The sequence below is a fragment of the Protopterus annectens genome, chromosome 7.part1 (genome assembly GCF_019279795.1).
Source record: "Protopterus annectens isolate FY-2018-M chromosome 7.part1, PAN1.0, whole genome shotgun sequence".
Lineage (NCBI taxonomy): Eukaryota > Metazoa > Chordata > Ceratodontiformes > Protopteridae > Protopterus > Protopterus annectens.
The window spans coordinates 514,112,043-514,128,460 of record NC_056740.1 but is presented as its reverse complement, the minus strand read 5'-3'; the positions used below and the strand labels follow the sequence as shown (position 1 = coordinate 514,128,460).

At 35.1% G+C, this 16,418-nt stretch overlaps 1 protein-coding gene across 1 annotated transcript in view; it reads right to left on the bottom strand.

The window, feature by feature from the left end:
* The window catches only part of UNC13C (unc-13 homolog C), a 4,920,764-nt gene that overhangs the window by 1,335,870 nt on the left and 3,568,476 nt on the right, over window positions 1-16,418 (bottom strand). Inside the window, exon 17 of the mRNA XM_044078941.1 lies at window positions 4,816-4,949. Within this exon, the coding sequence (XP_043934876.1) occupies window positions 4,816-4,949 (134 nt within the window). The remainder of the gene's footprint in view (window positions 1-4,815; window positions 4,950-16,418) is intronic.

Here is a 16,418-nt window from a genome sequence, read left to right as displayed (position 1 = left end):
AAAATAAAAGTTTAACTTCAGGATCTAGACATACAACATCAGGTGGATATATTTCCATAAGAACAAGATATCTGATTAAGGTGAGAGACAAAAAAATATAAGAAATGGAAGACAGGTTGAAATACAACTTTGAAAACTGAAATAAACAAGCTGGACAAATAAATTAAGCATAGGGTGAGACAAGAGCAAGAAAAATTTCAAGAAGATATATATAAAGATATCAAGCATAATAGGAAACCTTTTTATAGATAAATAAGATGTGGAAGGAGTAAAGACACACATATTGATAGACTGCAGATTCTAAAATTTATTCTCAGACACAAAAGATTATAAATACATTTACAAAATCTTATGCAAAACAGTTTGGCTCCACAAAAGGGGTGCTAAACTGTCCTAGTGACATCCAGTTAACTCCAGATACTGGAATTAGATTAGATTATATAAAAAAAAAAAACTATTCAAACTGCATCCAAAAAAAAACACAGGGAAGAGACAGAATTAGTAACAATGACATGAGAACACATCAGCAAGAACTTACAGTACCATTATATCTATTATTCACTAGGTCATATAAATATGGGGAGGTTCCTCAAGTTTGGAGACATGCCCTTATTAAACCTATTTTTAAGGGTAAGGGGAGTAGGACAAACCCAGAGTCATATAGCCTCTTAAGTCTACTTTCATGTTGTGGAAAATAATGGAGAAGGTAATCTTAGATATGTTATTGTCAGAAACGGACAGGTTGGGACTTGAAACCATATATCAGCATGCATATGTTGAAAACACGTCTATTACCACTTGTAACATGATGTTCTGTAACAATACAATAACAGCTATGAATGAAAAATTGTGCTGTGATGCAATTTATATAGATTTAACTTTAGCATTTGACAGGGTCATACATATAACACTGATCAATAAATTAGTACAACTAGGTATCTATGTACTCTTTATAAGATGCATAGCTGCATGGCTTACAAACAGGACATAGCAAGTATAATACAGCAAAATCCTTCTTTACAGTCAGGGTGTCACACAGGGCTCTGTCCTAGGCCATTACTTGTTTAGATTGTATCTTTCACACCTAACTTTTTCATCAGAGTGTTCTGCAGTCTATATGCAGATGACTTGAAACTGGGTAAACTGATTACATGTTACAGATAAGGTATGTCTTGCAAAATAAGTTGACTAAATTGACCATTTGGGCACAGGAGAATAATATGCTGATAAATACATTAAAAACTTGGCATATGAGATTTGGTAGGCATAAATTGAAAGGTGAATATTTAATACATCACACAGTGATTAAAACTGTAGATTCATTTAAGGGCCTGGGTATATGGGTAGATTCAGGTATGCTTTTTTTTTCTAATCACATCATCCAATTGGTTAGTGATGGTTATAGAACTACAGGTTGTATAAAAAGATTTATAAAGTCTGGGAAATCAAAAATAATGAAGTCACTGTTTGTTAGTTACATTAGACCCAGACTTCAGTATGGAATATCAATATGGAAACCCTGTAAGAAAACAAGCATGAGTAAACTGGAAAGAGTACAATGGAAATATACAAAAGGTACCCATGGATATAAACATTTAAGTTATTATGAAAGATTAAAACATCTGAACGTGTACAGTGTCTCTTACAGATATTTAAGAGGAGATCTTATTCAGGTATATAGGGCATTTAGGGACAACGACCTCTGGAAATGTTTGGGGTTATCAAAAAGTACTAGAGAATCATCAGATAACCTATGTAGAAGGTTCTGTAGGAATGAGAAGTGTACTGATTGGTTCTCTGACAGAGTAGTTGATGCATGGAACATACTATCAAATTAGATTAAAGTGAGTACTAGTTTAGATATTTTTAAGAACAGCCTGGGTACTTATGGGAACAAGTGTTTTGGTAAAATGGCAAGCTAGAAGGGCATTAATGCCTGTGCTTGAAACATTTGTATGTTTATTTATTTATTTATTTCCAGTTTGATTACTGGGGAAGTCCACTGGTCCAGAACGTGCCCATTTTCAGTGGAGGCCCGGGGAGAAAAGCTCCAAAAGCAAAGCAAATACAATCTAAGTTACATAGTGTAAAAGATAGTAATAAAATATATACATTTGGAATAACATTACATTGAATACAGTTAGTAAAAAAGCAAATACACGCAGTATACTTCGAAAAACGTCATTCAGGAAGGTAGATACAATAGATTTAGTAGTTTCCTTCAAGTAGCAGGTTTGACTGTATGAGAAGAAGGTCTAAGGTTAGTGAAGTTAGTAAAAAAGCAAATACAAGCAGTATACTTCAAAAAACATCATTCAGGAAGGTAGATACAATAGATTTAGTAGTTTCCTTCATGTATGTATGTATGTATGTATGTATGTATGTATGTACATTTTGAGTTGACCTTACTTTATATGGTAAATAAATACAAACACCAACTGTTAGATCCAAAACCATTTAGAGCATTTGGGATGTTGAATCTAACATATATCTATGGAGAATTAAGACACTTGGTGATGGAGAAAATTAAACCTTGAACTAAGTCAGATTACACTGGCGTGTAATAAAAATATGGAGAACCTCTCTGTGCAGCATGCAAAAATGTCAAAAATTATATAATTTCCTGAACTGAGCAATCCAGTGATAATTCTTTTTCTTATTGAGATCCCAAGGCATCATTTTCTTTTCTCAAGCAGTTTAATTATTCATGGATGCAGTGGTTTGATGAAAGTTACACTTGAAAAAAAAAAACAAAATATAATTACCTGTTGATTAAATTTTTCTTTGTTGTGTGTTTGTTATTGCACATCAGTTTACTTTTCCATCTTTCAATGTGAACTATAAAAGTATGATCTTCTGTGTATATTATCTTTGGAAATTTCTTGATTACTCATTCCTTTTATTACCACTGTGCCTGGATCATGGTGAAAAAGGATCATTGAACCAGCCCACATACCCATTTAAGTAAGTAAATAAAGAAGTATATAAACAAGTGAAGTGACTGAACCCCCAGACCCTGAAGATATGAGTTTGTGTCCACTAAGGCATCTTGCTGATCTCACCTTTTTGTCTATTAGTTTTCTTGCTGTAGCAATTACTGTAGAAAAATATTTCCTTAGCAGTATGAGAATGAACATTTATAAAAAAAAAAACAAAGTCCCCAAGACATAACTAAATGACCAAATAAGATGGCAATTATTGAAATTACTGCATTCTGGGCAAAAGTGTCCTTGACAGTGCATAGGTTAAACATATTTGACATGATAAGAATATCTTTTACTATAAACTGATGAGCAAAGAAAATGTTAATAACAAGGAACAGCAATGGGAAACTTCAGAAATGAGCTTAACAAAACTAAAATTGACGCAAAACTGAAAAAAAATAACTGAGTTACTGCCTTAGAGAAAAAGAGATTGAAGGTTCCACACTACAACTGGATTCAAATGATCAAACTATACAGATAATATGTTTGGAAATAAAAATAAAATAGGACACATTGTTACTTAGAAGGTCTCCGCTATGTATTTTAAGATTTCAAGAAATAGCATTAAAACTTTGCTATACTTCAAGACAGCAGAGAAAATCATCTCTCAGTGTTATCATCAGTAAAGATAAGCTAACCTTTAATAAATGATGGATAATCAACATTTAGGAGGAATGTTAATGGGTACTGAGAGGCCACAACTACCTTGTGTGCCATCAGCATGTTACTGACCACCAATAATCCTTAAGGATATCCTTCCATACTGACGACTATATAAACTGTATTATAACTCAGAACAAAGTACCATTCCTGAGAACTGCAGAAGAATGGCTGAGAATGACATACGATCATAGGAGGTTAATAGGCTAATGACCTTAGGGTCCTTACAAGCCTAGCCAAGTTCTACCCTTATTTCCCTGCAGCTAACATCGGTTTTCATTCTGGTTTTGATTCTGGGAAGTGGATCACATTTACAGGGTACCTATGTCTACTTAACCATGTTTTTAATCATGTCAGACTCTAATTATCATGTTGTGAACTTAAGCAAAGAAAGAGAAATGGATAGGCTTATAAAGTAGCACAGTTATACGTGTTGCAACTAAGAATGCCAGGAAAGATCAAACAGCATCTGGAAAAGATATGCATCACATAAGCTGATTTGTAACAGCCACATCTGAATTGTTTATCATATATTTATAAAAGCATGCAAAAGTCAAATGTGAAATAAATATATGCATCTATCTATGCATATATGTATAAAGATAGGTATCTATTTACCTACAGATTTACCTGACATTGTCAAAATCGCAGATCATCGAATCTCACTTCATCCACATTCACAATATGGAATCCACACTTCATTGAACTACTGGAACTACAAAGTCTTCCTCATGGTACTTAACCACTTAGCCAAAAAATAAAAAACCTAAGACACGCCATCCCATACCCCCCACACCTCCCCTAACTAAATATACAAACTGCGAAATTGCACTGCAGTTGGGAAAAAAGTCAAAATTCAACATCTCGCACAACCAGTTACTTGCCATGGGAAAATCTTCCTATTTCCAGTGGTTTGAAGAAGTGCGGTTCGATATTCTGAGTGTCAATGAAATAAGGTTTGATGATTGATGTGACACTTCAACAAACTCAGGTAGACCTATTTGTATATATATATATATATATATACACACACACACACACACACACACACACACACACACACACACACACACACACACACACACATGTATGTAATACAATGTCCATAGAACACAAGTATAGGAAGTGATTTATGCTGCTTAGTTATAATAAATTTTAGAGTGCCACTTACTGGTTGAGAACAGGAGTGTATGCAGTTCTATCTTCATCTATGATTGTGACCATAAGGGTAATAAGTTTTGGCCAAAATTCCAAATTCTTGATGGTTGGACCCTGCTCTTCTCGAGGCACATCTTGCTTCTTATTCTGCAAAAAAAAAAAAAAAAAAAAATTTTTGTTAGATTACGAATTTAAATAAAAATAAAAAAAATAACATCTTCCTCACAGTGTGTGCTTTTCTTCATGTACCTAAAATGACCTGTGCACTTTTTACTCCATATGAACTCTCATGCACTTTCAGTAAATGTAAACTAAAAATATATATATTTACTGTTCAGCTACATCATTTACTCCAGTCTTGGTCACTTTACTTTATGTTGGTGTTACTCAAACATATAATTTGTTAAAAATGTGATATTCCAACCAATGTGCCTATTGTCTAATGGCAGATATTTGAATAGCATTCTTCACTGCACTGAGAGTTATTACTTTACTGCCAAGTTGTCTCAGCAGCTGCTTCACAAAAAGGATTAATTACAATTAGGAGACAAAAATGCACAGCTAGAGATTTTAATTTTTAGTCACTTAAAGACCACATTTAATGTCAGCTTGGGAAAACTGATGATTAATTAAAATGCTGTAGTCAGAAATACAACTGGCAAATGCCACAATCAATTAATCCAGAAAAGTCCTAGTTATGGTGAGCCATCTTAAATGTATCCGCTGGGGGCTCTGTCCTCCAGTGTTTGTTTGTCCTAAACACTTCATGTTCCTTAACGTATTTTAAACTAGAAGTTTCACAAATTACTTTTGCTTACAAAAATGCCCTTTATCAAATTAAAAATAAATAAAAACAATACTCCCAAAGTCAGTGTGATGAAGTAGTAGGCCTCAGTCTAAATCAGTTTGATTACCCTGCACATTTTACTTGTGTTTGCAATATGATTTTCCATCACTGCCACCACAGATTGAAAACTATGCTGAAATAAAGAAAAGGAACACATCAAATTAAATAAAAATGTTCCTAACTGCTGAAAATTATTTTATTATGATGCCAGCTGTTATGATTATTGAACTAAGCTAAAATATTTAAGTAAAATAACCTATGTCTTTCAACTTTTTAGCAATCTTTTACATATTTAATTGAAGACTTGAGATAACCCATTTCCATAGTACATAGGTCTGCAGCAGTAATCGGTCTTAGTGATACCTGGGCATTGGAGATGCTTGTTGTGGACATCTGGGAATGAATGGCATAAATGCTGGATAACCCATTCAAGTAGATGTTGAAAACTGTATCTGGGTACAGTCTCTGGAGGGTGCCATGAGTTCCAGCTCAGACAGACAAAAATTATGGCATGACATACAGACAAAATATCTGAAGTAGAATGTGTGTGTGTGTGTGTGTGTGTGTGTGTGTGTGTGTGTGTGTGTGTGTGTGTGTGTGTGTGTGTGTGTGTGTGTGTGTGTGTGTGTGTGTGTGTGTGTGTGTGTGTGTGTGTGTGTGTGTGTGTGTGTGTGTGTGTGTGTGTGTGTGTGTGTATTTTACAGTAGAATTGTCATACATTAGTTTTGCTTACAAAAATGCCCTTCATCAAATTAAAGTTTTAATAAAAAATAACTCCCACAGTCAGTGTGATGAATAGAGAGATTATTTTTGCATGTTTTTTTACTCCTCTGCCTACAGAACACAACCTCTTCTCAATCAGCCATTACACTGTATGGGGGGAGATCATCCAGGTGCTTTTTGCTGTCATTGGTATCCCAACAGTGACAGCAATTTTTTAAATTTTATAGCCAAATCACATCCTGATGGTGATGTGCACACTTTCATTACTGCAAGGGCCATGTATGCCCCATCAGTATGCCCATGTATGCTCCCCATATGTGCCCTCAGGAGCTTCTATCATCAGCTTAGATGTTCACATCTTTCCTGCTGAGACTCCTCTCCCAGCAGAGGTCTTCTCATTACTATAATTGCTTGTTTCAAGTGGGAGTCACTCTCGATACTTTATTTACTTATTTAACATTTGTTTACTGGGAAGGTCTGACTTGGAATGAGCAAATTTTTAGCAGAGGCCCGGGGAGAAATGATTCATATGCGTGTCTTTGTAATGTGGGAGGAAATCAGAGCACCTGGAGGAAATCGACACAAAGGCTGTGAGGAAATGTAGACTCTGCACAGAAAGCACCCCAGCTGAGAATTAAAACTGGAGAACCTCTTGCTGTGAGGCAACAACATTAACCACTGCACCACTGTGCCATTCGAGCAAATAACTATGGGATGTGCATACCAACCTCCTCCTTCTCTGCCATCGGTTGCATGTGGGTCATCAGGGCTTTTCTTTTCTGTCAGCACCTTTTTGTTTGTTTTTTTCATTCGTAAATTAACAGTTAAACAATTTGAACACAAAAAGACAACAGAATAATCAACTATATACTATATATATACAATATAGTTAACTATATAACTATAACTATATACAACTATATAGACACATCCATGACAAACTTCAGTATATAATATATACACCATTAATGTTTATCTAACAAAACTTGCAATTTCTGCCAGGATAGATTTCCATGAGTTATATTAGATGTTCTATTACAAATAGCTTGCATTTCTTTTTGCACGCACATTTCGCTAGGGTTTTAAATTCAACAAATTAGAGATCTTGTTTATTCTTCCAGTTCACTGTAATTACGTTTCTAGCAATGGCCAAAAGTGACTACAAGAGAGGTGTTTGATGTTTTGAAATTAAATTTGGTATAGACACATTAAATAATAGCAATGAATCAGTAATATGACAATTGTCTGACCACAGAGCCTTTACAAAATATCTAAAATCATTCCAAAACTGTAATACAACTCAATGATCATATGTATCCAGTAAGCCTCTAACATTTCATCACATCTCCAACATTTTCTTTCTCTACTATTGGATATGACAGCCATTTTATATGGAGTGAAAAAACTTCTATTTAAAAATTTCCAGGTGAATAACTTTCAATAAAGGGAAGATGTGGTATTATTGACAGATTTTAACAACAATTATTTTATCATCCTCTGAAAAAGATTTTTTTTATTTATTTTTTTAGAATAATCCCAAAATGTTAAGTCAAATGGTAGAAATTCATCATGCAAAACTGTATATACATATGATACTTTCAGTTTATTTCCAATGTCTGTCAGGTTGTTAAGAGTTGCAACAACTTTGGCAAACAAATTTAATTCTGAATTTACTGATGTTTTGACTTTATTTTCAATGAACTCTCGTAAAATTTGTAAAGATAACCAATTATTTTGTTTGACATTGTATCTGGCTAAAAGTAAGTTTGCTGAGTAGATATTATTATGTAGATCAAAACCACCAAAAATCAAAAGAAAACCAGGTCTTTTAGCGTAAAATGATTTAATTCGCTATTCGTCAAAGACGACTTCATCAGAAATACAACTCACTACTACAAAAGCACACTTAAAATACGGTCAGCAAGTGAACAATTAATTGTATAACAAGCTGTTCAGCTCATAAAACAATTATTCAATTGAAGTGAACCATCAATTAACTTAATCCCATAGACTACTGTTTGCAGTATAAAATGCATCTAAGTAAAAACCTTATTTTTTTAATATTAACTTTTCTGTTTTTTAAAAAAAACATTTTATATTGACTGTCATTCAGTCCAGGATGTATGTAAGAAGCCAATCCCAGTTGCTGTACTGCTTCTTTCTGTTCTACGTTGTTCCTATAATCACCTCCCCTGATGTCCTTGTTCACTGACTCAAGAACCGAGAAGGTGGACTTTTTCCAGTTAATGCACATAGTGGAATGTTTGTACAAGGCATTGTTGACATTTTTTGTTCTTATAGCATACAAATGTTCAAGAATACATGTCAACAAACTTCTAGTGGACATTCCTAAAATGGATTTCTAGTTCTCATTAATAATTTTACGAATCTGGTTGTTATCCAAACTCATGTCCAAACAAAACCTAGGTTTATGCAAACCTACACCATCCGTGTACGTTCTTTTTGTCAAACCTTTTACCAAAATGGGAGGAAAATCATTCTCCCTTCTAGAGATAATCTCACTGGTGGCTTTGTCCAGAAAATCTCCAGGATAGCCCCTATCCAAAAATAACCTTTTGATGAAATGAACCTTCTCAAAAAAGGTGGTGTCATCCACGATCATCGGTGAAGCCCGGATGAACTGGCCATGGGGGAATGTTCTTTTTTTGAGAACTGAAAAGTCATTTTAGGTAATGGTGACATCATAAATGTATCGGGTGAGGTGCCCTGTTTTGCATACAAGAAAAATTGTAACATCAAGGATATGTTGCAGAGGGGACATGCTTCCCATTGTTTAGGAGTAAACAATAAAGGTATGCATAAGTGTATGGGATTGTAAAGTATGTAGGTACATCTACACTGGTTCTTATATTATGGAAAAATGTATTCATAGACAACTCATGCACCACCTAATCCAAAATCGCCTTATGGCAGACACTCAGCTTGGCTTCCGTCCTCATCACAGCACTACTTCAGCCCTCCTAGCCTTTACTAACACCATAAACCATAATCGCAACAATAATTATATATCCTCAGCCCTCTTTTTGGATCTTTCCAAGGCATTCGATATGGTTGATCACCAACTTTTAATCCACACCCTGCAAACATTCTGTCTAGATACTGGAGCCCTCCAGTGGTTTCAATCCTACCTGAATGGTCGACAGCAGGCTGTCCTCTGGCAGAACAAACTCTCTAACCTTCTACCTAACACCCTTGGAGTACCACAAGGCTCTATACTAGGGCCCTTGCTGTTCTCTATCTTCATTAACAACCTTTATACTGTCATCCCAAAAGTCAGCTGTATCCAATATGCTGATGACTCTACTCTGATTTGCTCAGCCATATCTCCAGTAGAGTTATGGTCAGCTACCCAGACCACCTTTAATACAATAGAAAACTGGCTTTCTGAACATCGTCTGATCCTAAATCCCAAAAATCTAAAATGCTGTTATTTTCACCAACACGTAGGTCTACCGCTTTCACCTTTACCATAAAATCAAATGATGGCACAATAATCTTCCCTGACCCATCTACAAAACTATTAGGTGTCATCATAGACAATAATCTAAAATTTGACCTACATGTTAACCAAACTATCAAAATCATCAATAAAAAACTAGGGTCACTTTACAGAATAAAAGCCTTCCTAACCCCTCCAGCTAAAATTGCCATAGCTCGCTCTCACCTTCTTTCAACCCTTCTGTATGCATCCCCTCTACTCTTGAATTTAAACAAGACTGTCCTTAACAAACACTCAATTTGCTACAACCACACTGCCAGGTTTGCCACTGGGCTGCCTTTTAGGACACATCATTGCATCAATCTAAATCAGCTTGGGTGGCTTGAACTACCCAGCCTAATCCAGTATAGCCAACTGATTATGGCCTATAAAATCCTCTATAATCCGGACAATACTCATGCACTTAAAAATATTATCACCCCCTATAACAATCCTAGACCACTTCGATCCTCTAACAAACTACTAATTCAGACTAGCAAAATTAATAACACAGCCGGTGATTCTCTCTTTGCAAACTCCGTAAGTAGATCCTGGAACTCTCTTCCAGCTGATATTACCTTACTTTCCACCTTAGGTCAATTTAAAACTAGACTCAAACAACATTTGTCACTTAACTGGCTATGTCAATGTATCAAGCCTGGCTAACTCTCTCTAGACTGTGTAAAAATCTGTTAACCAGTTTACTGTGTAATTTAATTTAATCCTGACTTGTGCACACGATTAACTGTAACCTGTGGAACTTGTTTAATTTGCTTACTTATGTAATCTCTGTAAATAGTCTGTTTGTAATATGTAATGCTGGTATTATGTAATGTTGTATCTGCTTACCCTTGGAGCTTTTCTCCCCGGGCCTCCGCTGAAAATGGACATGCATCCAGTCGGACTATCCCGGTCAACAAATGTAAAATAAAAATAAAATAAAATAAAAATAAGTAAATAAATATTTTTTGAAACACCTTGATTTTAACATCACTGTTTCAGGTAGACTAGATTGTGGTAGTGAAAGTATTGTCTATGTGGCTATGTGTAGTTGATATCTGGCATTCTATGTGGGAATGTCCACTAGAAGTTTGCTTTCTATTACACTTCTAAATGTGCTGAGGATTTGATTTATACCATAAGTGAACTGAGTAAACTTTTATTATATAAACAATAATCTCATAATACACAGAATATTTTACTAATGCCTAATGAAGAGTTTATTTGCATTTCATAACAACTACTAGATACTAAACATCAAGACTTTTCTGATGATTTATTCTTGTGTGCCACCAGCACAGCTATGTGCATCTGGTTGATGCATGCCATATATCCATCCTCCAATGTATGTCTTCATGACAGCAGCAGCAGATGAGACTGTCTCCCTCCTCAAAGATTGGTCTGACTGTTGTTGCCAGACAGTCCCACATTATTTGGTTAGCTCTTACAGTTCTCTTGCTTAATCAATTCAGAATTGTTGGAGTCAAAAACAGAGCTTCATACCTCTACCATGAAACTGGCAAACTAATGCAGAGGCTTATGAAAATGTTTCAATTAGTAGATTCAAACAGTACTTATGTAACAAGCCAGAAATATTGAGAAGTTGTGTGGTCTTTATTCAGACTGAAATCTGTGGAGGAATCTGTATCAAGTTATATACAGCAGTATTTGAAGCTATTCAATCATATGATATCTCATTTTAGTTATATATATATATATATATATATATATATATATATATATATATATATATATATATATACATATCTATATTCTAACCTATATTCTATGCAGTCTTTAAGGATGCATGATTATGTTATCCTGATTGTTTTAGATTAATCTTAACTGTATGCAGAGCATCTCACAGGCTACGTAATATTTGTGGATATTCTAAAAAGCATTTTAATAAACACAAAAAGCAAAAACAAAAGGTTCGCTTGGAGAAACCAAATAAGGGCCCAAGACCAAGGTAAATAAATATCCAAGGAGTTTATTCAATACCAATGAAAATGAATAAATGTATTCATTTTCATTGGTATTGAATAAACTCCTTGTATATTTATTCACCTTGGTCTTGGGCCCTTATTTGGTTTCTCCAAGTGAACCTTTTGCTTTTGGTTACTGTTTGACATTGTTCGCTTTCATCTCTTTTGCTGGTTTTAATAAACACAACTTATCAGTCCTTACTAACTCAGTGGTGCAGTGGTTAATGTTGACACCTGACAGGAAGAGGTTCTCTGGTTTGATTTTCAGCTAGGGTGACCTCTGTTTAGAGTCTGCATGTCCTCCTTGCTTCTGTGTGGGTTTTCCCTGGGTATGCTGGTTTCCTCCCACATTCCAAAGACATGCATCTGGAGCATTTATCCCTAGGCCTGTGCTGAAAATATGCTCTATCCTAGTCAGTTTTCCCAGTTAACAAATGTTAAATAAAATAAAAAAAAAAATCATTATTAACACTAAAACAGTCCATATTACTTGCCTGGTTTCTTTAATGGTCTTTCATAGATAGAATATTAAAGAGGACTCTTCTTTTGGACAACAAGGACATTATCATACATTTCCTTGATTCGGCATCTAACATGAAGACCTGCAGTACTGTAAAGGACTGGCCCCATGGCTGTGTGGAATGCTAATTAGACTTTCTGGGGGAGAGGCATATGCTAATTATTCATGCAATCTCTGTCTGGAACTACCTCAAGGACGGCACCTACATGGCCAAGCAATTCAAAATATCATTCAGTCATGCAGATCAGAATGGCCATCTCCAGCCCATCATGGTACTGATCATGTTCAACTGCCCTACATGAACGTGGTGGATGTTAACTACTAGACACAAGGGATTACTTTTAAAGTTTCAAAAAATAGTAACAGCAGTAGTAGAGGGATGGGGGGGGGGGGGTGATGCACTTGAAACTAGGCAGCACGTTTTAAAGTGCCTTAATGGCTATGACATCATACAGGCATCTTGCATGAGAGAATGCAGAACACACCATGGATAACACTTTAAAGTGCAGCAACCATACCAATATCATAATGGGGATTGGAGGGGTGAAGGATACACTGGACCATCAGGGTCTAATAAATATGTGCCATAATGTACAGCAGTGGGACAACTATAGAGAGCAGATACGGTAGGGGCAGGCACACAGAATAGCTTTCAATGGGCTGCCCATAATAAAAAAAGGACTTCTCACTAATATTTCTGTCATTCAGCATTCGTTTACTTTCACTGATTTTCATCTGTTAGGAATTTAGTTGAAATAAGTCATTTGTTTTTCAACGCCTTTCCCATTAACAGCTAAACCACTAAGACTAAATATCTGCATTGCAGTAAGTCTATATTCTAACACTGGAAGATTGCAATCCTCCTAGTTTTTGCTATTGTTTTGCCTTATGAAATTTTTCACTGTTTGGAGAGTTTTCTCCATTTGCCTATTTGATTAATGACAGATAGCATTAAACTATGACAAGATTAGGCATCTCATCTTGAGAATATAGTCATTAACGCACTAAACATACATATATGAGTTAACAGATAAGTTTAGAAAACATGGAAAAATAATCTAGGCAGATAAACTGCATTGCTTCTCTGCAGAAGTTCAATTCTGTTTCCAGTCCAAAGAAGGATGATTTTTTCACTACCAGAATGACCACAAGGGATATCAGTTAACATCTGTTTTGTATGTTATTATGGTTTGCAATGTAGATGCAGAGTTCTGCACTACTTGTTTTATCTGAGACAGTATTCTTATCAATGCATTATCTAACTTCTGTTTATTAACACTTTGCTTTTCTTAAACTCAGTTCAATTATCCTCTTAAGCAAGTGTCTTTCCCTTTTCATAGATCAGCCTGTTATTGCAAAATCCCTCAATAGCTTCTTATCAGTTTCATTTCATCTCTGAAAGTATTTTACATTTCTCACTGTTGATTAGTAAGAGTGGATTTGTCCACATAATCTTTAGTTCTCCTACAAGACGTCTTTATATTACTCTAGTAAATACACTGTGTGTAATTCATTGATTAGTCTGTATTTTACTTTCAGACCATAATTCTGTAGTTTAAACAGCATTCTTAGCAATCATAGAGCTGTCTTCAATTAAGATTTTCTGAATATTCTCTGCAAGGGTATGTGATTTGTTTATATCCATATACGTATTTATGGATTTTCTTATATCCATACACTGTTGATAACAGTGCCTTTTCTATCTGATCATATTTCATTCGCACACCTGTCATCGCTCTTTTTTAATATACCTTTATTGAATTATCACTTGTGACATAGGCCAATTTACATTTATACAAAAGTAATCAAACTGTATTAACACTTTAACAAACATTATAATTCACATATATTGCTACATATCATATATCCTAAGCAACATTACATAAATTATTCAATTCCTGCCCCTTTTTTAAACAAAAAATATATTTATTTAACCATCACTTAGGACATAAGCAATTATACATTTATATAAATGAAAATGAACCACACTGACACAATCCTAGTTGCAAGAATTGTATCTCAAACCATACTGACACACTCCAATCATTAGCGGACCGGAGTTCCGCTGTGGCGACCCCTAACCGGGAAAAGCCAAAAGACACAACAACTGACACACTCCTAGTTGCAAACATTATATATCACTTATAATCTATCAAAACATTTTCAGTCAAACATTACATAGCTCATTTAAGTCCTGCCTTCTTTTAAACCTCATTCTTCCCCTGTATGTATTGTTTTATAATTCCCATTTTTTTTCATGTGCACTTTGTTCCTACCCTTTTCTAAACATCTGAATTCCAGTTGTTTTATCTCTGTTACTATATTCACTACTTCTAATACAGTTGGATTAAATTTTGATTTCCCTTTTCTATTAACTGCTTTTATGGTAGCCACCATAATTAGAGACAGCAAGGCCTTACCATGTCTAGGTAATTACGATTCTATATTATAGTTCAGAAAAATCATCCCCCTCATCACACCAATCCACCCACCCAGCATCTCCAACAGTGCATCCCGCAGGGAATCCTTAAAGACTGCCAACTCACCACGCTCCCAGAAAACATGTTCCCAATGCATCTTTCATTCCTATCACACCACCAACATTTGCTGTCTACCTGAGGAAAAATTCTCTGGAGTCTACTTGGGGTATAAAAATATCTATGTAAACATTTCCAAGCAAAAATCCTAAATCTTCTAGATTTTGTTGCGTATTTGGGATACATACATATATCCTCCGATTGCTTCTTTGTGAATTGCTTATCCAAACTCTCTTCCCAATCCTTTCTAACCTCTTCTGATTGATTCTTATAGTTATCATGCAATATTTTATATGCTCTACTAATTATTCTTTTTTAATGGCAGTTTCTGTTCTAGATTCTACTAAAAATTTTACCAGTGCTGGTCTTTCATTTAGGACCCCCCAATTTCTTTCTCTTTGCCTATACTCGGTTATCAATCCTTGATAGGGAAGACAATCTCTAACCTGCAGTCCAAATAAATTATTTGCCTCTTCCCATTCTATTACCTTTCCCTCTCTAGTTATCTGCTCCCAACACCTTGGTTCCTTTGTCAGTTTTCTCCAATAAATTCCAGCCCCCACTTGCCTATTGTCTGTATGTCAAATTGCAGTCATCTTTATTGGCAGAACCTCCTTTCTCCTTTCCCATGTTGGCTTAGTTCTTAGAATACTTCCTGACAATGTGTGGATATAATATTTTGTAGGATTAATGTTATTCTCCTTACAGGCCTGCATTCAAAATCCCAGTCTCTCCTTGCATCTTCCATTGTTCTTGACCCACAGGAAACCAGCTTATTCTCATTTTGGATTACAGCTCCTAAACCCTTCAGTCTGACACCTACTTGCAGCAAACCAACATATAAATATCATAGTTTTTGTCAGTATTGTATTTGCAACTAGTTTTCTGAGCATTTCAAAACTCTTTCTTATTCAGGGCTCTATTCCCTGTCTTCATATTGTTCCAACAACTTTATTCCAGGTACAATTATCTTAGCGATTTTTGGTACAAATTTTAGAAGACAGTGCATTATTTCTAGAACCCTATATAATGCTTGTAATGCCTTGACACCTTCTGCCCTTGGCAGTTACATTGCTGCACTGACTTTTATGAATTAATCACCTGTCCTTTTGATGTTAGAACATATGTATTGTATTTCAGACTTCAGCATTCTTAGTTTATATTTGCTGTTTTTTAACATGAAATGATGATGCTTTCATGTATTTAGCAGCTGCATCATTCTCTTTTCATTCTGATTTTATTTTTGGCCTTAAAGTACTGAATTAGCCCTATATTTACAACACCTTGGAGACATTAAATTAGCAAATAAGCAGCACAAAACATCTAGTGCTAATGGAATACCAAATGGATATTTAAGAAATATGTACCTTGCTAAATGAGTACTATGTGAACGCAATTTGGAGCTTTCTTCATCTAGTCTTATATACCAGAAATCTAGGTTTGAAGCTAGTACTGAAAAAAACTTATTATGGCATTCATGAAGCCAATATTTTGACAATAGAGAG